This window comes from Orcinus orca, chromosome 11 (genome assembly GCF_937001465.1).
Source record: "Orcinus orca chromosome 11, mOrcOrc1.1, whole genome shotgun sequence".
NCBI classification, from domain to species: domain Eukaryota; kingdom Metazoa; phylum Chordata; class Mammalia; order Artiodactyla; family Delphinidae; genus Orcinus; species Orcinus orca.
The window spans coordinates 87,621,770-87,645,163 of record NC_064569.1 but is presented as its reverse complement, the minus strand read 5'-3'; the positions used below and the strand labels follow the sequence as shown (position 1 = coordinate 87,645,163).

The 23,394-nt window shown below is 38.6% G+C and overlaps 1 protein-coding gene and 1 long non-coding RNA gene across 3 annotated transcripts in view; one reads left to right on the top strand and one right to left on the bottom strand.

The window, feature by feature from the left end:
- Positions 1–621: 621 nt before the first annotated feature.
- On the bottom strand, positions 622–16,496 carry TMEM263 (transmembrane protein 263). Of its 2 annotated transcripts, none has more exons than XM_004269415.3 (3): positions 16,286–16,496; positions 6,744–6,813; positions 622–3,713 (listed from the first exon to the last, which is right to left on the bottom strand). In XM_004269415.3, exons 2-3 carry the CDS (start codon positions 6,805–6,807, stop codon positions 3,427–3,429), a joined length of 351 nt encoding a protein of 116 aa, XP_004269463.1. In that variant the 5' UTR covers positions 6,808–6,813; positions 16,286–16,496; the 3' UTR covers positions 622–3,426. The 2 variants fall into 2 exon arrangements, with proteins under 2 accessions (XP_004269463.1, XP_033283449.1); XM_033427558.2 differs by lacking the exon at positions 16,286–16,496 and adding an exon at positions 5,478–5,519.
- A 170-nt stretch (positions 16,497–16,666) lies between these two features.
- LOC117201139 (uncharacterized) overlaps positions 16,667–23,394 on the top strand; it is a 101,725-nt gene continuing 94,997 nt past the window's right edge. Inside the window, exon 1 of the long non-coding RNA XR_007470109.1 lies at positions 16,667–22,355. This is a non-coding gene — a long non-coding RNA (uncharacterized LOC117201139). The remainder of the gene's footprint in view (positions 22,356–23,394) is intronic.

The following is a 23,394-nucleotide window of genomic DNA, read 5'->3' as shown; positions in this document are numbered from 1 at the left end:
CACAAATTCAAAAATGTTACGGGAAATTCAACACTGGAACTGTGCTTGCTCCATATTTGTAAAAAGGAAATAAAGATCCTTTTCCTCATAAGGTCCTCATACTGATTAAATCAGAGAATTTATGGACAGTACCTGGTAGGTAAGTAGATGCCCAGTAAATATCAATTTTCTTCCTTCCTCCAACTGGTTCCCATCCCTTTGAGTCACTTCTGGCCAGTAAGAGGTCTAAGTTGGTTCCACAGCTGCTTAGGACGGAGGGAAGTGTGCTCCCTACTTTATAATTCCTCCATCAGTTCCCAAGTTTTAGACTGCAAAAGAATCACCTGCAGAGGTTGTTAAACTGCACTCTTGGATCCCACCCTGCAGAGATTCAGCAAATTGCAGTCAAACCCAGAAATCTGCATTTTTAATCTTTATTAGAGTTGTTTAAAATATATTTGTATTTCATTGTTGTGTTGGCATCAAAATTCATATTTGGAGATGTTCTGTCATGTTGCATTAGTATAAAAAAATTTAAAAACTGGCTACAGTACTTTCTGAATTTCTATATAACCAAAATTTTAAGACTACCCTGTTTTAAAATTTCCTTTATTTCCTTAGATCTTTATGAAACAGTTCATCTTTTGCAGATCATAGTGCTTTATTAAAGATTCATGTCTTCTTTTCCCATTCCTTTAATACAAAAAAATTTATTCAGTCATCAGTTATTTTCATCTGACATTTCACTAAGTACAGGATTCATAACGTCAACATTATTAGATCAGTCATTCAAGTGGGTCACACAAGTTTATCCTCATTGTGTTGAATACCCACTCAAAAGATAAGCTGAATAACAGATGCCTCCAGGTGTATACAACAACCACCTTATTAGCTTCTTGAAGTGAACTAGTACTGTTTAACAGGTCAGATTGCTAGTCTACAAAATAAACAGAAAAAGACTCAAGTGTACAGCTTTACGTATCATCAAATGGCAAGTTCATTTCAACAAGAACGTCTACAACTAACTTCATTTGTACAAGTTCTCTGCTATCATTGCAAAGCCTCTCCTGAACAAAGTTATAATTTAAAATTTAAAACAAACTTGATGAGATAAAATGTACCAGGTGGCTTTTCTGTAGCAGAAATTAATTACAACCATTTTTCCTCAAGCAACTTTAAAGACAAGCAAAGTTGAAAATAAATATTCAAGCATACAGTAAACTAAAGTCTATATTTAGAAATTCAGGTACAAAGCATGGCAGAGCCGATGCAGATAAGAAGATAATTTAGAAATATAAGCTAGCAATGAAGCAATAATTTCTTTCAAATAGCAGGAAACAAATTCTCCAATACCATTACTTAGATCATTATTTAGTGTTCATCCGTTAATTTGTTTTTTTTTTAAATCCCCTTGCTAATTATGACATTTGACCAGATATACGAACAAATATACCTTTAATCATACTGGATGAAATAAACAACAATTTAATTTTTGATTAACTCCCTAATGACTTTCCAGTGTTGTATATGGTAGAAAGGTTCAAGAACCTTTGTGGATTTACTTCAATCCCTGCTGGTATTTATGAAAGCTTTTAAAAGCTAAGTTTTGTTCTTACCCATTTGTTGATCCACATTATTAATGTAAAACTCTTAGTGGGTTGCAAACAAACACTTAAGCTTTGGGTGTTGGAGTGATCTAAGTTCTCAGGAATGCTGTTTTGACTTACTCCAGAGCATCACCTCCTTTCTTCCCCTTGCTCGTTAAAAAAAAAAAGTCTGCAGAATGGTGGCAAATTTCCAAACTTAAGTGAAGGAAAATTAAGATTTTTCAGGCTGGGATTAAACCCTTAGTTAAGAGAAATGCCACTTTTAAAATTTTTATGAAACAAAAAAAAGATGAATTCGGGCTTCCCTGGTGGCGCAGTGGTTGGGAGCCCGCCTGCCGATGCAGGGGACACGGGTTCGTGCCCTGGTCCAGGAAGATCCCACATACCGCGGAGCGGCTGGGCCCATGAGCCATGGCCGCTGGGCCTGCGCGTCCCGAGCCTGCGTGTCCGGAGCCTGTGCTCCGCAACAGGAGAGGCCGCGGCAGTGAGAGGCCCGCGTACCGCAAAAAAAAAAAAAAAAAAAAAAAAAATGAATTCCAGCTAAGTCATATTCTTTTAGAATGAATGAGACATGATGAGACGTTAATGAGACACAACACACTTATCATCCGTAACCAAAAAATTCAATTTCCTGCCTGAAGTTGACTTGGAAAATGGTACAAAGTTTACAGCTGCTTTAAAGGAGTGTAAGATGACATTTTAAAAGCCTGTCAAACAGAAAGCAGTTACATATATTTTACATTCAAAACTAATCTATGGAGCCCATTCCGTTCAATTTAAGAGTCAGCCCCCACACATCTGTGGCTGCTTTCACTGTGTTTTTTGAAAGGGGTACTGCTAGTAATATAAGCCATCCTGGAGACAAAATAGGTGTGAAGAATTTTTTATATCTTGGATGCTTTAGGTAATTCTTAAGAACTTAAAATGATTTGTTTTTATCCTTAATATGAAACTCTTTTATTAACACAGCTTCTGACCAGCAAAGAAATGTTCCTTAGGCACTGTGAGGTTTATTAATGATGGAGCATGAACCCAGGTTGAAGTGTACAATTTGGTTATAACTACTGAGTTATCAAACACTATCCTAATCTGCTGAGAGCAAGAAATGCCTTTATGTCACTAATCCTGAGATTCTTGAGGGAAAACTAATTTCACAACTTTTGAAAGAATCCATATATAATAATAATCCTAAGAACTGCACATATTCAGGGTATTAGAAAAGATGTTTTCTTTTGTAAGGCATCAATGATTAAATTAATATATGCCTATCTAACAAAAGATGGTTAATACTCATAAAACCATGAATCTTTTCTTTTAAACTTCTCTAGTTCCTGCTACTTTTACCATCTTAAATAAGAAAAGAATGCCTCTTCGTCTAATCAACTATGGTTATTAAAAAAACTAAGACATCTGAAACTATTAGGCACATCAAAGGTACATTTATGTAGGTCAAGGTTCCCTTCTTAAGGGGCAGATGAGTTACCTGGCACATTATACATATGGAACTGTAAAGATCATCCACTAAATTCAACTTTCACATTTTTAGTTAAACTGAAAGACTTATGTAGTAAATATTCAAATATACCTTATCTTTAGTTACAACTAATTAAGTGTAACATTTTACCAGATAAAAAGCTGGAATTTAAGTACGAGAAACCTTCATACACTGTGCTAGTATTGGTCTCTTCCTTTTAGACAAAAGCCAGTCAGTCATCAATACTTTCAACACAGCAGTTAGAAGATAAACGTCCAAAACAGGTGACTTGGTTGTAGTCTGTAATTTAGCAATTCAATGCCACTGGCATCATAATGCTGTGGAGAGCAAGTGTATCTCCGTATTTTAGTCAGATTTGTCTTTCTTCTTTCCTGTTAAGGGCACTTTGTTTACAACAGCAGAGCCAACAGCTGTAACACCTCCAGCCACAGCAGACACGCCCCCTTTCACCAGCCCTATTCCCATGGAAGGCACAGTTGTAACAGCTGTCTTGGTCACCTCCAGACTCTTTCCACCAATCCAAGCCACACCACCAATGGTGGCACCAACGGCTCCCTTTGTAACACTGAAGATACCCCCAGTCACACGGGACAGCATGCCTGGTTGCTGCTGTGGGTGATCTTTCATTGAACCTAATAAGAGAAAATATCATAAGACAGTCAAATGTAAGTCTTTATAAGAACAGTACAAATCACTGAGTAACCTTCCTAACAACCAGCAGATTGTATTGAAAAGGTCAACCACATAAATACATATCTGATCAGGACATCAATAGCTCTTCCCTCAAGGGTATAGTTGTACATGTTTTTAAAACATCTTGGTCCAATGCTAAGTCTTAGTATCTATGAGAAGAAATGCTTTAGAGACTAGACAACTTTCACAAAATAGAAGACTATTTTAAATGTCTCCTTGATTTATAGTTTTATTGCTTTTAATAAAAACATCTTTATTTTATATCCTAAAAGGAGCATGAAAAAATAAAAAGATAAATATATTTAGCCCTTATTTCCTTGATAGAATTCAATCAGTCATTACTGAAACAACCTTCTTCATTTAAAGCACTGGTTCTCAGGTATGGTCTGGAACCCTTGAGTATCCCCAGGACCATTTCGGGGTAAAAACTGCTTTCATAATAATATTAACATGTCATTTGTCTTTCACTTTCATTCTGTCACCAGTCTAAAACAGAATTTTCCAGAAGCTAAATGACAGGCAGTAACACAACAGACTAAACACAGAAGACTAAACTGTGAGAATCTAGCTCTCTTCTATTAATCCAAATATTAAAGAGATTTGCAAAAATTTTAAAACCATGTCAGAAATTCTCTGGCTGTCCAGTGGTTAGGACTCTGCACTTTCACTGCCAAGGGCCTGGATTTGATCCCTGGTCGGGAAACTAAGATCCCACAAGCCACACGGTATGGCCACAAACAAACAAATCACCCTGCTCACAATTTTTTTTTGTTTTGGAAAATAGTTTCATATTTTTCAAAAAATATGTTAATTATGTTAATATGTAATGGGCCTACCGAGTTCTTTTCATAATAAAATACTTTATTTCTGTTTTTATTGTTAATATGGCAAATATCAACAAAGACATAAGCTCTTTGGAATCCTCAATTTTTTTTAAAGTAGAAAGCATCCTGAGACAAAATAATTTGAGAACCACTAACTTAAATATATTTGGGCTTCTAGTCTATGTGCTCCTTAATAATGTATTTAAAGAGCTAATATTATATGTAAAAATATGAAAATTATTCATCACTTAAAATCCTGTTACCTACATATAATCTCTTTTGTAACATGGAGAAACCAGAGCTATGGTTAATACTTCCACTGCCTCAGTAATTTTTATAAAAGAGAGTATGTGATTTAAGTATCTAGTTTGTAAAAACTCTTCATATACTCCCAGAAAAGGTAACATCAGTATGAGATATTCAGATTTATTGTCACAAGTCTTTTCTCTTTGGTTTCTTTGTTTGTTTAATAGAGGCACTCAAACTGGCATGTAACCCCAAACTCCAGCATAAAATGACTAGCAGGAAGATTTCATAAAAATTTGCTTCTGCCAGCCTCAAACACACACAGACCTTTTCTCCTTCATAATCTAATGACTCAGGCGGCGACAACACATAAGCAATAGTGTTTTTATTTTTTTAAACTTCATGAAAAAATACTTGATAACTATACAGTTCAGGCTATAACCACTAAAAAGGTATAATCTCACACAAGAAAGGTAAATTCTTGGGTACGTAAGTTCAACTAAGACACCCAAAGCTACTATAACCTAGCAGAATGTGGTTATCAGAGAAGGTAACATTGGAAAACCAACAATATTTGAAAGAGAAAAAAAATCTGAAAATTGAGTTTCTTTAAATACACAGACACAAATTTACCTTGAGTAAGATTTTCTTTTCACTGTTTGGAGATTTTACATCCTTTCACAGGAAGAAAGTCTCATTGATTAGTCAAAATAGCTCACTGATGAAGATATAGCAATGGCTAAATTTATAAAACCAACTGTTTAATTGAAACTGAGTAATAAACATAGTTAATATAAAAATTTTAAAATAGCTGAAATAAAAGGCTTAAAACATAGATAAGCATTTGAATACATTAATTATAAAATTATGATGGAAAGGATTACATAAGTGGTCATTCTTTTGTAATCAAGGTTAGTAACACTAGGAAAAGGGGAAAATCTTGATTTGAGGATAAAACAGATAACTACCTCATTAGTATTATCCTGCTATGCCAAATTTGGTGTACATGCATTTAATGAAGGCAATTTTTCTTAGTGAAATCAGATACATACTAATGCTGTTGATCTCTTAATTACAGTGTACTCTTTTTTAAAAATTACAGTGTACTCTTAATTACCACCATATAAATTATCCACTTTGCAGACTACTTTTAACAGGTTGCCAATATAAAGACATCCCTGAGGCTGTTCTCTTCCTTAAAATCATGCTCCTGGACAGCCTTTATCTCTTTCCTGACTTCTTTCTCATAAGTCCTTCCTAACTTTCTCACTGAGCCTAACTTTCTCACTGAGCCCTAACTTTTCTTTTCAAAACTCTAGACTACTAGTCCTTAAAAATAAAGGGAGAAAATAAAGAAAACAGCTACTCTGTTTCTGTACATAGTGAGGACATGCATGTGTGCATTTAGTGTTTCCAAAGATTTTTGAAGGTAAGAATAAAATGATTCCTGATGTCACAATTTTCACACCAAAAAATAAATTAAGCAGACACTAAAACCATGTATTAAAAAAGGAAGAGTTACCCATTATAATGTAATGAATAACAGGAGTTTAACAACAAATCTCAAGTGCCTCTTGAAGTGAGTTTTCGTATGCAAGACATAACCTAGTCCATCCTTCCTCTGCACCTCACCCAACTCTTTACAAGTGAAAGGATACTCGTGAAATGGTCTTAAAAGAGTAGCAGAAAAATATTGATAGACCTTATATAAAAGTTACATTATGTCCCCATTTACCAATATCTATGCTTTCTTATTAAAAGCTAAAAATGTTTAAGTATTTTTGGAACACATTTACTGACAAGGAAAACAGGTTATGTTACTTTAAAGTTAATGAAAACAATCAGAAGTTTAATTCACTAGGATTTTTTTCATTCTTAGTATTACAGATGCGTACTTACCTTCTGGTGGTTCATCACTAAGGTATGATGGGATTTCTTGTTGATTTTTATCTGTCTGATTCATGATCTCCTAAAAAACACACATTTCATTTTAATTTCAACATCTGAGACTACCTCTTTTTATATGCTTGATCAAGACTTAATCAACTTTATTCAGATAAACAACATTTTACTTATTTTTTTTTATTTTGGCTGAGCCGCACAACCAGGGATTGAATCCCGGGCCACGCAGTGAAAGTGCAGGATCCTAATTACTAGACCACCAGCAAACCCCTGATAAACAACATTTTTAAAACAACCATAACAAGACTACTTCACCTTGTCTGTCTTCTACTTTGTGGTGTTTGAGAAATACTTTCAATTATACTAGTGGACAACATAAATCTTATCTCAAATCAAGCAAAGATTGGCAGGCATGGTACAAGCTTTCCTATGTTGTTACTGCTGCTTCAACTGAAATTGAAAATTACCAACTGAAAGAAAGTTGGAAGGTGGGGGTTAGCAGACAAAAATTTTAAGTGCCTCCTCCTACAGAATTTATTTCACAACAGACTCAAAGAAAAACCTATACTATGAACTAAAAAACATGTTCTATCTGAAAATTTCCTCAAAAACATGACATTCTTCTCCTATAAAGATGACAGCACCAATCTGAATCACTAAGAGAAGGATTTTGATTACTTTTTTTTTTTTTTTTTTCCGGTACGCGGGCCTCTCACTGTTGTGGCCTCTCCTGTTGCGGAGCACAGGCTCCGGACGCGCAGGCTCAGCGGCCATGGCTCACGGGCCCAGCCACTCCGCAGCATGTGGGTTCTTCCCGGACCGGGGCACGAACCCGTGTCCCCTGCATCGGCAGGCGGACTCTCAACCACTGCGCCACCAGGGAAGCCCATGATTACTTTTTTATTGTTACTTTTAGAACTCGTATGAACAGAAGTAGCAAAAGAATTCAAAATCTACTATAATATATATATATACTATAGACTACGTCTAAGTACAAGTAATAACGGAAACTAAGAAATAAAATAAGCTATGTTGGGATGAAGAACACATAAACTTTCTTTTCCCAATCTCCTTACTATCTTAAAATATTTGATTTTATATTCCATTGACTAAGTAAAGACTAAAACAAGTCAAGATTGGTCTAAAAGCTTTCTTGCTTGGCCAGAAAACTAGGGTTGTGATCCCAGTAGTCAACTAAGTATTTCTTAGTCATAAAACCATGAAGCCTAAATTATTGTATCTGTACATATATAATACAACAGATTTTAAAGGATATTGTAAAATCCTGCCATCTGCAAAACAACATGGATGAAACTTGAGGACATTATGCTAAGTGAAATAAGTCAGACATAGAAAGACAAATACTATATTATGTCACTTATATATATGGAATCTAAAAAGGCCAAGCTCATAGAAAGGTGGTTGCACGGGGCGGGGGGGTGTGGGGTAGGGGAAATAAGACGTTGGTCAAAGGGTACAAGCTTCCTGTTACAAGAGGAATAAGTTCTGAGGACCTAATGCACAGCATGATGACTGTAGTTAAAACTACTGTATTGTATACTTGAAAGTTGCTACAAGTAGATCTTAAAATGTTCTCACCATAACAACAAAAGTAATTATATGAGTTGAAGGATGTGTTAACTAACCTTAATCTGGTAAACATTCTGCAATATATATGTGTATCAAACCATTACATTATACACCTTAAACTTACACAATGCTGTATGTCAATTATATCTCAATAAAGCTGGGGAAAAAAAGAATATTGTGAAAACTACCAATGTACTTTAATACGCTGATTAAAAATTTATTGAGTACCTACTAAGGGTCATGTTTTAGGTGCATAGGATATAGCTGTGATCAATACAGACCAAAAAAATCTCTGCCATCATGAACATTCCATATTGGCTAGTGGGGAAGACAATAAATACATATTCAAAGAATATACTGTTTATCAGATGGTGTTAAATGCTATGGAGAAAAAGGCATGAAGGGGAAGAGGATGTGATATTTTAAATGGGAGAGTCTGTGAAGGCCTCATTGTGGTGACAACCCAAAGGAGGTTAAGGATATAAGATATCCTTTCTGCCTTGAGGGCTCTTGGGTCAAGAGTCCTCAAGACAGAAAAAACAGTAAATGCAAAGGTCCTGAGGTAGGAGCTTACTACAGACAAGAAGGAACAGCCAGAAAAATGTGGCAGGGGCTGCAGCAAAAGGCAGTAGAAGAAGAGGTCAAAGAGTGAGGTCTGGATGACATAGGCCCATATAGGCCATCGTGGCAATTAGTTTTTAACTCTGAGATGGGGAGCCAGTGAAAGGCACTGACCAGAGGGGTAATGTGTTCTGATTTACACTTTTTAAAGATCATTCTGGCTGTGTGGGGAGAACAAGCAATCAGAAAGCAAGAACAGAGACAGAAGGACCAATTGGGAGACTTAATGTTTTCAAGGCTCACACGTATTGCAACGTTTATCAGAACTAAATTTAAGTGGTCAAAGAAGGGTCAGGGAAGTTCCCCTTTCCTTTATGACTCCTACTGCTTTCAGCACCAGATGATCAGATAAAAAGTCATGCATATTTCCTTCTATATTTCAATAATTCAGGCAAAAAACACTGGTGGCAAATGAGGGTGGCAGAGGTAGCAGTGTGAGAAGTGGGATTTTTCAAAGGTAATTTAACTTCATGTAATTCAACTTGAAACATCTTTAAAACCTAAACCCTGTGTAACATGGGACCTCACTGCACCCCACAGCATCCAGCAGCATACGTCCTGTGCTTAAATAAATATCTTTTAGTTGCTCTAGTGAAAACCCTGACTCAGACCACTGATCAAGAGCACCTAATCTTATGCTGGTCTGGTTTGTCAATTTAGCATTATCATCCCATATACAGTTAAGATTTTAAAAGTAACAGTAAAGATATGTAATCTCTGACAAAAAAAAAACCAAAACCTGAGAGTATCAGCTAATGCATTACTGGGAGAAAGAGTTCCTGATTGATTTGCCTTAATTTTAAAACTCCCTTAAGCCAGAAATTAAATTAATTAAATTTATTTCCATTCATATTTATATTTCTTTAATTTATCATCATGGTAAGATCATGAGAAATTATACAGTGTAGTGTTTAAAGTTCTGGAATCAGAGAGCCTGCAGCTGAATCCCAACTTGACTATAAACTATATGGCTGAGGAGAAATAACTTCATCAGATCCTTGGTGTTCAAGAAATAGAAATTAAAGATATTCTAGCCCTAACTCTAAGATGAGAATACTATTTAACAATTCAAAACAAAACATGCAGAAGCTCCTGGCAGAATGGCCAGAAGTGTGTGTGTCCCTTCCTGAAGAATAACTATTTTGGAGTCACTTTCTTCCCCACTGGACTGTTAATTCCAAAAGGAGAGACACTTTGTCTACCTTACTCAGCACTATGATCCCAGTATCTGTATACCAAGAGATCATCTGGCTGATCAACTAATCAATAGATATCACAGTATTCTGTACAGAAATATAGGGATACTATATACACACATACATCTTACATATTTTAGCTGGAGTTTTAAAACAGGTGTGCTAGTAACTGCATATATTTTAAAACTGCTTTTCTGTATATATCCCACAAATCTCTACCAAAAGTCTTAACCTTTTCCTCCTAATACAGAATCCCTTTTTTTAAAAAATAATTTTTCCACATATATCTATCTTGTAATTTAAAAAAGAAAGAGACCATCATTTTAAAAGAATAGAGCTGCGGACAACTACAAAATCTCTTAACTGGCCTCCAAGCTTCCGCCTGTGCTCTTTCTTCAGTCTAGCCATGTCATACTCTGCTTAAAACCCTCCAACTGCTTCCTATTTTGCCCAGAATAAAATCCAGAGTCCTTCCCTTTGCCTTTGAGGGCCCAACATCTAATACCCCAATAGCATCTCCTACCACTCTGCCTCTTGCTCAATCCAGCTTGACAACATAGGCTTCCTTGCTCATCTTTTCCTGAAAGGCTCTTCCCCAGTATATGTACCTGACTTGATTCCTTACTTCCTTCAGGTCTTTGTGCAAGTGTCCCCTTCTCAGAGGTCTTCCCTGACCACCTTATAATAGATTAGCACCCTCCTTTCCCTATCATTTTCTCCTAACACACTGCTCTATTTTCTTCATTGCTTTTACTGTCACTTGATATATATGTTTACTTTGTGTCACTCACAATTACAATGTAAGCTCTATTGGAACAAAGCTTGGTTTTGTCACTGCTCCATTCCCAGAGCCTTAATTAATGCCTGATGTGTGGGGATACTCAAATACTTGACTTTTTTGTATGAAGTAGAACATAACTTGGGTATTAATGTGAGATAAAAGGAGAATATAGGGTGTAAAATTTCTAGCATGAGAAACTAAATAGAAATGATGATGAAGACAGGACTGGAGAGGAGAAGATGGACATTTTTTTAAATGTTTATTGCGGCAAGAACACTTAACAAATAAGTGTACACAGTATTGGTGACTATCGGTTCAGTGAAAGGACTTGTTCTTGAACAGCCCTTTGAGATGCCTTCAGGCCATCTACAGGAGACTTTTAGCAGGCAATTGTACTTAAAAGGGCCTGAAAGTCAGCATAAAGTGAGAGTAAGAGTTGAGGTCCTGAGAATGGTCTGAAGTGATACCTGAAGCTGCAGGGGGTGAGTGATATGATCAAGGAAAAGAGTAGTAAGAGAGCAGACCGATAAGCTTATATGGACTGTTCATGTTTAAGAGGTGAGCAAAAGAGAAGCCAGCAAAAACAAACATAATACACCTGAAGATAAACAGTCAAATGAGACAGCCTCACGGAAGGCAAGAGATGAATTTATAAGCTTCCTAAAGATACATACAATGCAAACATTAAAATAATTTATGAAGATCAAATACTATGGATAATGTTGTATTTAGAGGATATAAAAGACATGTATCATATGATACTATTTTTTTTTAAGTGCGCATAAAAAGACTGAAAGTAAATATACTGAAGTGCTAACAAAGATTGCCACTAGAGGGTAGAAATTATACATATGGGGGGAATAGATATATAGTATTTCTACATAGAGAGAAATATATATACTTAACATCTACATTTTAATATTCTACCATAAACATGTATTGCTCTTGTAATTAAAGAACAATCCATATTTTTAAGTCTTAGAACTATCAGTGATACTCACAAAGGATATTTTTAAAGATGATACAGTTCATCTACCTAGTTACTGCAGGTAGTTATTGTTATCCTCAAATCAAGCTGATCACCTAAAAAACAATGTTCCTGAATCACAAAATGTTGACTTGAAGAAAAGATCACCCAGTTTTATTCACGGTTATGTTCCCCCACTCTCCCCCAGCCCGCTCCTGACAGCACACAAAGACCTCCACTCTTACAGCTCTTTTCCCTGATTTACAGTTTGAAAATCTTATTTATACGCTTACCTTTTTTTTCTTAAGTACATGTTTTGGTTGTAAGCTGACACACAGTATTTGTGTAATAAATGGGATAAAAATATCATCTGTATCCACATTAACTTGAAGCATCATAAGATGCATACCAATAGATGGTCCAAATTTTTGGTTTAAAAAAAAAAAGATAACTTCAAGCTAGATTCATGCTCTTCAAATGTAGTTCTTTAAGAATAGGCAGTGCTATTCCAGGGGCTTCAAGAACCACAGGAGAGACATGAATTTTACTACACAGTAATTTAAAATAGTTTTGCTTTTAAATACACACTAATTAAAAAGTTAAATGAAAAGTGCTTGGGAATTTTTTAACACAACTAGACTTTCAAGAAATTTCGTTCTTGCCTGGAGCCTCTTTAGGGTATACTCTCAGATTCACCAGCTCTCTCTTCCCTGCCCAACCACGCTCCCACCTCCCCTGAGTTTATGCCGCTCTTAAATTACATTCACAGTTACGTTTACTAGTGTTACCAAGAGTTGCAAACAGGATTATCAATAAAGTAGAAAATCTGGAGTTGTGTAGGCCAGAAGCCTGGCTACCTAGACCAGAAGAAATTGGCTTTGAAAGCCCTAAGAGGCCACAGAGATTGATTTTTGTTTTGTATGCATATATTTTAATGTTTAAGTTTCTTGTATATCACTCGTATTAACAGCAAGTATGTAGTATTCAAATTCCTACAGAACTCTTAGGGTAATAAAAATTATGCAAAAGCTCTAAGTATATGGAATATATTTTTCTGAATCCCTAATTTGATCATAAGACACCAAGTTACCTTATAAAGGTATTTTTGCTAAAATCCTTAACTATCTGTAATGCCATCTATACTTTTTACTCACATAAACCTTTCCCAACCTCTACATACATATATGTGCCAAATTTTTAGTGATATTACCTCTTTAGGATACTATCACTTTATCACTAGGAGAAATGCTTTTTATATTACCATGCTGTTCATTATCATCATTACTTTTTTTTTCTCTTAAATTAGGAATTGTGAAGACAAATATGCCCCTAATCTCCTAAAACTGGAAGAGGTAAATAATCTGCTTAGTAAAAATTTAAAGCACACACGTAAATAGAAATAACAACTGACAGTAAAAGTATCAAAAAGACCATTTAAAAATGTTACCCCCTTAAACAACATTGTTAAATTCTATGCAAACCATCTGCCCTAAACTCAACATATACTTGGGTCCCTGCTATGTGCCAGGCACCCTGATAGGCACTAAAGGTTTGAGTGTGATTAAACACACAGAGGACTACACTAAGCCAGAGTTTACAATCCAGTGGTTATATACTTTACCAGCGTTTATCAATTTAGTTGCATTCAAAACCAAAAAAAAGTCTGCTCTATAGGAGGAACTCATAATGCACAGAAATTTCTATTAAAAAACATAGTTTCTTAAGGAAGGCAATAAAAACAGAAAACAGCCTTGAGATCAGGACAAATAATTTAACTTACTCTGTGGACATAAATCAGTTTTACCATTTGGTCCTGACATGTGAACAAACCATTACAGTACCAATGAAAACTGGTCATGTTTTTTTTTAAAGAAATTATGAAATGTGAAAGAGTTCTTTGCTATAGACTGCAATTCATCAGCAGTTCCTTTAAGCATTTTAGGCCAGGGAGAAATAATTCTTGTCCAGCTGGTAAATATATTGAGCAAGGATTTATAACAACACTATTCCCTAGAGGGTAATTTCTTCTAATAATAGAAATAAGTAAACAATGGACCCCCCCCTTTTTTTAAAGGAAAACAGGTGAATCAATGTTGTGGATATCTGTAACATTTTATATATAAAGTTTTCATTAATAATAAAAACAAAATCTGAAAACAGTACTCAAGTGTGCCTATGGCAACACCCCTCTGTGTACCAAGGGAAGTTAAGAAGCACTAATACATTGTATATGGAGCCTAACTACAAAATACAATGCACAACAGTTTACCTTCAAAGCCACTTCCAAAATTTCTTATTAAACAGTAACTGCCAATTTCCCTATAAGAAAAAGACTATAAATGAATTAGCTAAATTTTTCTACATATTTTATATATAGGAACTTTGCCACATCCTCACTCCTATGCTTTAGCTTCTTTGCCAAATAACTATAAGGAGCTTCAAAAAATACATTTATACAGAGCTTTAACTCACATACACCAACAAACTGCGCATATTAAAACACCAGCTTACTGTTTTTAGGCTTCTCTAGTTAACCAACTATCCTGAACAGGCTGCTTTTAAAAATGGCCCCTGCCCATTAAATCAAGAGCAAGTGAACTACAAGAAATGCACTGAATGTGGCAGGAAAGAAAAAGTAATCTGTCAGTAAAACTTACACCTAGTGACAAGTAACAACTGACAGTATCAAAATGGCAATTTTTAAGTGTTGCCCTTAAATGAAACATTAAGGAGAATTACAATAACCTATCAAACCAAATAACCAGTACACCAGTCATTTTCACTACATTATACCTCATTAGTTCAACAGATATTTGTGTCCCTACTATGTGTCAGACACTGTGTTAGACACTGAAGTTTCAGCCTGAACGAGAATGTCAAGGCCCTACTCTGAGGGTGTTTATATATAAACCAGTAAGATACCTTCAGGAAGTAGCATAACAACAACTACTCAATGACTAAAACAAAGAAAGGTAAAGATTTTCCTGGAGTTTAAAAGAAAAAAAAAAAGCGAACCACACACAAGAACTACTTATACTTTTCTAACGATGTTCTCTAAATAAGGGCATATTTTTACTGAGCTTGCTTTCTAGTACATATGTTATAACAAAGACTAAAGAAATGAAAGTGAAAAAAATCAAAATAGGATGCATGAGTTTATTAAAAGTTACTTCCTTCTTTCTTTAAAAAAACAGACATGGACACATAACACGCAGACATATACCTGTTGATGTGATATCAATATTCCTCGGGAGCCCTTTAGAGCACCCAAACCAGTAGAAGTTTTAAAGGTTAAACAACAGTATAGAACAAATAATCACAGATAGTAAATAAAGTGTTTTCATTTGGAATTAGTTCACAAGGGCAGAATAAATCAAATAAACTCTCCTCCTTCTCTAGGTGTTTCTAAACCTTTGCCGGTGGCCCCTTCCGGAGCCCCCCCCTGCCCCCCACTGATCCCTTTGGGCACTAGCAAGTTTCCTTTTTTTTTTTTTTTTTAAGCAGAGGGAGTGACGTGGCAGGATAGGCAGAAAATGACCCTGTAGGAGCCCCTGGCTAGGGCTGAGCTCAGCACCTCCTCCCTCCGCTCCACGCTGTACACCCAGCAAACCCCACTCCCACAGGGTTCCAGAATTCCTATGTCTTCTAACGTACAAGAGGCGATCTGTTTAGGAGAGGGGACCTGATCCTAAGTGAGAGCCTGGGGACCAGTCTTGAGGCTGCGTGTGCATAGCAGGCACGGTTTTTATTTAGACTCGGGAGGCAGTGATGGCATTGGTGGGTGCTCCAGCAGTCCCCCAGTCACCCCCTGGCGCAGTAAGCGCCTCTCTCCACTGCTACACTTCCCAGTTCAGGTTAGGTGTGGGGGTAGGGCTACCTGGGAAGAACACTGAGACTGTCCACTGTTGAAGGATCGTGTACTTGAACCCAAGAGAGTGGTTTATCAACAAGTTAGGAGTTAGCGGGGCGGGGAAGCCCAGCACGCAGCCCCTCTGCCGCATCCCTCTCCTCTCGCAGGCTGCTGGCGCCCTCCCACCCCCATTTCCCCGGTCTGATACCCCAGGAGCTAAGAAGTCAGGCGGAAGCGTCCAAGGAGGGTCCCCAATCTCAAACCACGGCGGGTGAGTCAGAAACACGTAAAAGGGGGTAACCCGGCCAGCGAACCTCCACCCGCCCCCAACATCGTCCAGCCCCTCCCCCTTCCCCGCTAAGCAGCAGCCCACCCCCGCCAAAAAAAAAAAGGCCCCGCTCCGGGCACCCAGGCCAGGGCAGGGAGACGGTGAGGTGCAGAAGAGCTAACAGAGCTAACGGAAAAAGGCAACAGAAAGGAGGGCAGGAAGAAGCCGGGACGGCGCCCCCTACCCTCCCGGCCCGACTTACTCACCGCCGGGTCGGGGGCCGGCGCCGGGGCCGGGCGGAGGAGCGGGCAGCACCTAGGAGGGCTGAGGCGGCCTGAGCGGCGGGCACAGCCCGGGGTAACTGCGGGCTCCGGAGACGCCTCCTCTGGCAGTGGAGCCAGAAGACAAGGTTGGCGACGGTGCCTTCTGGCTGCGGACGTGGCGCCGGACGCGACCCGCCCCCTCCACCGCCTCCTCCGCTCCCGCCTCCTCCCGCGACTCGCGCTCCGACGCGCACGCGCACCCCGAGCCCCTCCCGCTCCTATCCGGCACACGCCCACCCGTTTCTCGAACTGCCCAGCCCTCCCAGCCACCCCCAGCCTGTCGCCTCCCGACGTGCGCACGCGCCAGGATCCCTCCCGCCCCGCCGGCCAACTCCCGCCCCTTCGCCTGCCTGGTGGCACCGCGAGAACCCAGGGCCGGCCTGTGCGGACCTCCTCCTGGGCCTCCTGCCCCTTTTCCCCGCCGTCCAATCAGATCGGGCGAGGGGCACGGGGCCTCGAGAGCCCGTAGGCGGCGGCCCTGCGAACCGAGCAGTAACGACTGCGGCTTCCAGAAGTCCCGGCGAGTAACGGTCGATACGAATTCTGAGTCTTCGCTCTAGGGAAGATGAGACGGTCGCCAGTTTCTCCGGCTCTTCGTCCGGGGCCTCGACATTCCCTTACCTGCTTCCCCTCAGGGGAGTGACGAGCTAGGCCTGCTCTCCGCCCTTCTCTTTGGGGGCTCTCTACGAGCCTCTGTATACTGTCCAGGTGACAGGGGTGACAAGAGAGACAGTGCTCACTTATTATTGTTGTTGTTGAGAGACATTACTCATTTATTATTGTTGTTGTTACCATTATTATTTTGAAATCTCCTCTGCCCTAGAATTGAGCTTCTTGAGAGTAAGAACTCCGGTTCGTCGTCGTCACCCACCGCTTACCGCAGTGCTGAGGGTTCGCCAGGCGCTAGCAGTTTGCTGAAGAGAGTGGGTGTTTATAGTGAAAAGAGAAGTGAGTTGGAAATTAGAAAACCTGGCTTCGCGCGCCTCCCTCGCCATCTGCCGCCTGGCGCGGCGCCTCTTGAGGTCTCCCCGCCTAGGCCGAGGCTCTGCTCGCCGTTCTGGAAGGTGTTGAGAAGAGTGTAGCGGTAAGAGGATAGTGTCTGGACCTAAACCCCTTGTGAGGTGAGGCATCTGTTAACTTTTCTCTGCCTCTCTTTGCACACCTATAAAACGAAGATGACAGGAAGTCCATCATAGGTTTTTCGAGAGAATCAAAGGAGATGGTGGGTGTGAAAGGGGTCTGTAAACAATTCCTGTGTAGGTGTGAGATCTTCCTTCACAATTCGGTTAGCAAGACAAAACATACCCTCATGTGTGTAAATAACCTTACAAAGTGTTTCTTCGAATGCAGAATAATCAGGGAGGGGCAACTGAAGGATATGTATTGACAAGACCCAGAAAAGGACATGTTAACCAAGGAAAGAGCTGCCTTTGAGCCAGGTCTTAAATAGAGTGGACCAAATATAGTCTGTGGTTCCAGCCCAATGACCGATTTTTCAAAGCAGCGGCTTAAATCCACTTAGACCATTGTTCTGAGACTGTCAAGATATTTCAGTTTTCCAGACCTTAAAGGAGAAATGAAATAATCTTGTTACTCTATGATTTGGATGGTTAGCAGGATCTATGGTTTGTTGTGTTTACCCAGCATGTGAAGAGGTGCGAAGCAACTCTATTTTCTTGTTATCACAGAAACCACTTAATATGTGACCTTTCCAGCATGAATGCTAGGCAGACTTTACTGGCACCATTACCTGGACTATTTTTGGTTTTCTTTTTTCTGCCCCAATCCTTCTTAATCTTTTCTGTGATATAATAATGATAACTAAGACTTATTTAATGTTAAGTTTCTAACATGTACTCCAATAATCCAATGAGGCAAGTACTATTATTATCCCCATATTCATATAAGAAAACTGAGGCATAGAGAAGTTAGATAATTTACTCAAGGGCCCACAGCTAGTGGAAGGCAGACCCTGGAATCAAACAATTTTTTCTGACTCTGGGACCTTAACCACTATATTCTGAGAAAGAGAAAAGCAGTCCCTGACATCGAGTAGCTGGAATGGTGCTATCAGCTAGGTCTTTCTGTTGCTAGGAGCTGGCCTGGCACAGCTAGGCTTTGGTATCTTCTGTTGAATATAAACTGTTTCAGGGAACATCAGCATCAGAAAAGGCCATTTCATGATTGTGATGGATCAGGACAAAAATAAGACTACTCCATAATCATATCTGAACACAGAGAAAAACATGAACCTTATCTAAGCCAACAAATGAAATACACAGACTGAAAATATCAGACTATATGAGGGGCTGTTACTTCTTTACTAATTACAGCTTTATCCTCATTCTAGTCTTCCCTTTTTCTATATAATATTTATTAAGGGGGACTTCCTTGGTGGCATAAGGGTTAAGAATCCGCCTGCCAATGCAGGGTACACGGGTTCGAGCCCTGGTCTGGGAAGATCCCACATGCTGTGGCGCAGCTAAGCCCATGCACCATAACTATTGAGCCTGCACTCTAGAGCCCACAAGCCACAACTACTGAAGCCTGAGTGCCTAGAGCCCGTGCTTCACAACAAGAGAAGCCACTGCAATGAGAAGACCGCACACCGCAACGAAGAGTAGCCCTGCTTGCCGCAACTAGTGACAGCCCGTGTGCAGCAACGAAGACCCAATGCAGCCAAAAAAAAAAAAAAAACTCTAAAACAAAGATTTATTAAGGTACCCAATTATAGAATTACCCCTGCTTCCTGACAGCATCCAATTTAGAGCAAATCACCCAACAAACCCAAATCTTAATGTAAGTCCTTTCTAACACCCTCATATTGAGATGCCTCATGGTTCCCCATAGTGTGTGTTCTCCCTTGCTGCAGTGAGTAGTAAGCTTAGCTTGTTCAGCCACCGGTGTGTTCCTGGTGTTTGGCTAGAGAGCATTGATAATTCTTTCTGGACTGTCTTATACCACACATGTATATGGAGTGGAAAGCATACTGCTTAGTCATTTCTCGCCACAGAAATTGGGAACTGCCCTCCCATCTCCATCCATTTGATTTTCACACCAAAGCTAGAGGGTTACCTTTCTTTTTGTAGATTCTACATAGATTCTCTGCTAAACAGAACCTTATCAAAAGATAGTGAAAAGAAACAAATGACGCTGGAATAGTTGCACATCATTTTGCAAGAAGAAAAAAGAACTTCAGCCTGTTAACCCATACCGTGCACCGTATGCAAAATAACTCAAAATAGATTATAAATTTAAATGTAAAATTATAAAATGTTTAGAAGAAAACTTGGAAAATTTTTGTCATCTCTGGTTAGGCAAAAAAATTTCTTAGCTACAACACCTAAAGCACAATCCATAAAAGAAAAAATAATTTAATTTATAAAAACTTATGTTCTTTGGATGATAGTTAAGAAAATGAAGCAGCAGACTAGGAGAAAATATCTGCAAAACATATCTGATAAATGACTATATACAGACTATACGAAAAACTACAACTCGATAAAAAAAGCAAGTAAACTAATTTTTTAAACATTGGCATAATTGAATGACCACAAGAAATGGTGCTCAGTGTCATTAGTCATGAGGGAAATGCATATCAAAACACAATGAAGTATCACTACGTAGTTAAAATAATTCCAAATGCTGTTGAGGATGTAGAGCAACTGGAATTCCCAGACATTACTGGTGGGAATACAAAATGATAGAGACAGGAAAATAATTCGGCAGTTTCTTTTAATGTTAAATATACACTTGCCATAAGACCCAGCAATCCCACTCCTAGATATTTACCCAAGAGAAATAAAAACTTCACAAAAAACCTGGACACACATTTTCTAATAGCCAAAACCTGGAAGCAATCTAAGTGCCCATTAATTGGTGAATGGATAACAAATTGTGGTACATATATACAGTGGAATCTACTCAGCAATAAAAGGAGCAAACTACTGATACAACAACATAAATGATCTCAGATGTATTATTCTAAGTGAAAGATGTAAACTCAAAAGTACATACTGATGCTTCCATTTATAGGACATTCTGGAAAAGCCAAAATTATAGAGGGGAAAAAAACAGATCAGTTGTTGCCTAGGCATTGGGAGGGGTTGACTGCAAAGGGGCTTGAGTGGGCTTTATGCGGGTGATGGAACTTTTCTATATCTTGAAGTGTGATGTGGATTATATAATGTGTGCATCTTTCAAAACTCATAGAACTGTACACTAAAAAGAGCAGTTTGGTTGTATGTAAATTATATTTCAGTAAGCCTGACTTTAAAAAGAAAAATGTTGAATGGGAAAAAAGTTGGGATGAGGCAGGGCCACCCAGTACCATGAATATGAAGACATTAACAGTAGCTCCCCAGATACTAAATTCTAAATCTAAAAAAAGAAAAGATAAATTATTAGTGGATAATCCACATCATGAAAGAACTTGTTCTTTCCTTTTTGTGCAGTAACAAAGTTCATAGAACATTGAAATTTTTTTTACAAATGAGGAACTCCTTGGTTTATAGTGGAGTAACTTAAAACTGAAGTTGAAAGTCACTGCTGGCTGATGGTCAATCACAGATGAATATAAAACATCTCTGATATCATCAGAACTGTGGGAAAATAAAACTGCATTTCAAAAACTCTTACAGTTTATCAGGAACATGTTTATTGCACAAATGAGGTTCCTGTACTATACTGTAGAGGTAAGGGCATTTGAGAGCAGAAAGTAACCAATAGTGGTAAATAGTGGTGAGCAATTAGGCAAAAACGTAAGAGCAAATAGAGCATCTTTAAACTCAGGTCATAATTACTTAAATTACCATGAAGTTGGACCCTTTAAGAGCATAAATGGCTGCTCTGCTTTAGACCTTGGGAAAGGGAATGAGGATGAGAGGGAATAAACTAGAATGATTTAAAATGTGCAAATATATTTTGTAACCCCTATCATGTGATTTAGAGATCTAGCAGAGATACAGGTGGATTAATTTGAGATTAATTTCACAGTTCATGCTAATAATTCTACTATTGGAAGTCTATAATAATCTCTGCCACAGTAGACAAAGTTCTCTCTGGCTAGTAGAAACAGCCATCCTGGGCCTTACCCATCAGTTCTCAGAAGGCCTGTTGTTGATGGACTTTCTAATTTCCTGTTTCTCTAGTGGCAGTTGTGGCCACAGTCTTCATTCTGCTTAAGTGCCCCAGGCTCCTAAGAGACCCTTAGAGAAGACAGCATAGTACCTGGAAACCTTCCAGTTTCAATTAGAGAATTCAGTCTCACTCATAGTTCCCTGGGTGAGTACGAAACTTCATCAGACATGCCATAGAACTGTCTCTCTGCTTAAAGGGTCTCAGTGAGCCAGGTTGGTTTATCTACCAACTCTTCTGGCATCAGTAGCTACTGTTGTCTTTGTTTTCCTGAAGTTTCTTAAGGACTCTGCCAAGGTAACTTTTTCCTGATGCAGTAAAACTTTGGGGTCAGGGATTGCATATCTAGGATGTCTTTGGGGTCAACCGGTTGCACTTTCATATTTTTCATATAGCCATCTTTAATTTGTATAATCCTAGTCAGGGACTCCATACCACCAGACTTCCCTAGCATCTCTTCCCCCTGCTCAGCCACAGTGAACTGTAAAAAACTGCATCTTATTTACCCCCCGTTTTTTAGTCATGAGTTCAAGTTCATCTTTGGCATTAGTTCTGTTTCCAGCTCTGCAATTCTCTCCAAGTCTCCTAACCTGGACCTGCAACAGAGAGTCTATAATTGTTGAAAGATTCTATCTTATCCTTTCTGTCAATTGCTAAGTTTGGTCTCCTTTTCTTCTTTCAGCCATTGAAGGTTTGTCTGACTCATCTCTCCCTATGACTTCGAATTTTCGCAAGCTGGATGTGGTCTGCATTTTTCGCATTCCCTCCTCTAACCCCTCCATGGTCAGAAGAGACAGTGCAAGCTACAGTGTGTACACTGAAGGTGATGTTCTCTCTTCTCAATAGTTCCTAAAAGGAGGGATTTCAGTTATGAAAGGTAAAAACCAATTTTAATAAATATCATGGTTAGGTTGAAATAATTTGGGTGCTTTAATAGACTAATGCTGTATTGTGCTCTTAATAAGGAACCATTTTATAGTAGGGAATTGGTTTATAGAAAGGGATCATTTTATTGTAAGAAAGAGAAACCCATTTCAGCTAGAGTCAGAAAGGAGGTGGAATTGAGGGGATGACTGTAGATGTCTCACTGAAGGCAAGGGCACTAAGTGCAACGAGACCTCATGAGCATCTATAACCATGAACCAGTAGGCATTCCATGATCAAGGAAACTAACCTCAGCTTTTCTCAGTCTCACTCCTAGCTTCTCTTTTGAGAATTCTCTCTCATTCCCACTGTCATTATCTTTCCATATCCTTTACCGTATCAGCTTCAAACCAGCTTTCCTGCTAGAATCATTGGGACCCAAGTCTGTATGCCTGGGAGAAATAAACCTAAGTACCCCAGTTTGTATTTGGTTTTTACCCCTGGTCCTACTTTCTACAGTGGTAGAATACTAAATATCCTATAGCCTGATTCTACTACAGACCCTGCTCTTCCTATGGGCTATTTCGCTTTGTCTGGTTTTTCTTTCAATAGTCTCCCTCATTACTTGAGGGAACTGTAGCCTTTGTTTCTTGTAGGCAGGAGAATCTATGCAAAACACTGAGCATTTCTTGTATACTATTCATGTGTCTAGCACTAGAAGATAGGTGACATAAATCTTATCCTTTAAAGAGTTTACACTCTTAAGAAAGACATGCACATCAAGCATTTATATATCATTCAAGGATAATATAGATTAAGTAAGTGCCAAAATGAGTGGTCAGAAAATGAGGACTGATTGAATGCAGAAAAGATAGATATGGATATGGGCTGCAGAGAGCATCTGAGACAGGAAGGGAGGAGGAAGTTATCTTTTAAATAATTATTAAGTACCTACTTTTATAAGGTCTTGAGCTGGATACTTAGAGTAGAATGATTACTATTTTTCACCTATGTCTAGTATAGGTGTTAGACCCATGGAGGGGACTAGTAAA

Bases quoted from the DNA above. Each gene is read 5' to 3' on its own strand.
- TMEM263 (XM_004269415.3), bottom strand. From the start codon at position 6,807: ATGAATCAGACAGATAAAAATCAACAAGAAATCCCATCATACCTTAGT. The intron at 3,714-6,743 runs GTAAGTACGCAT...TTCTCTTATTAG, and splicing joins TAGTGATGAACCACCAGAAG to GTTCAATGAAAGATCACCCA.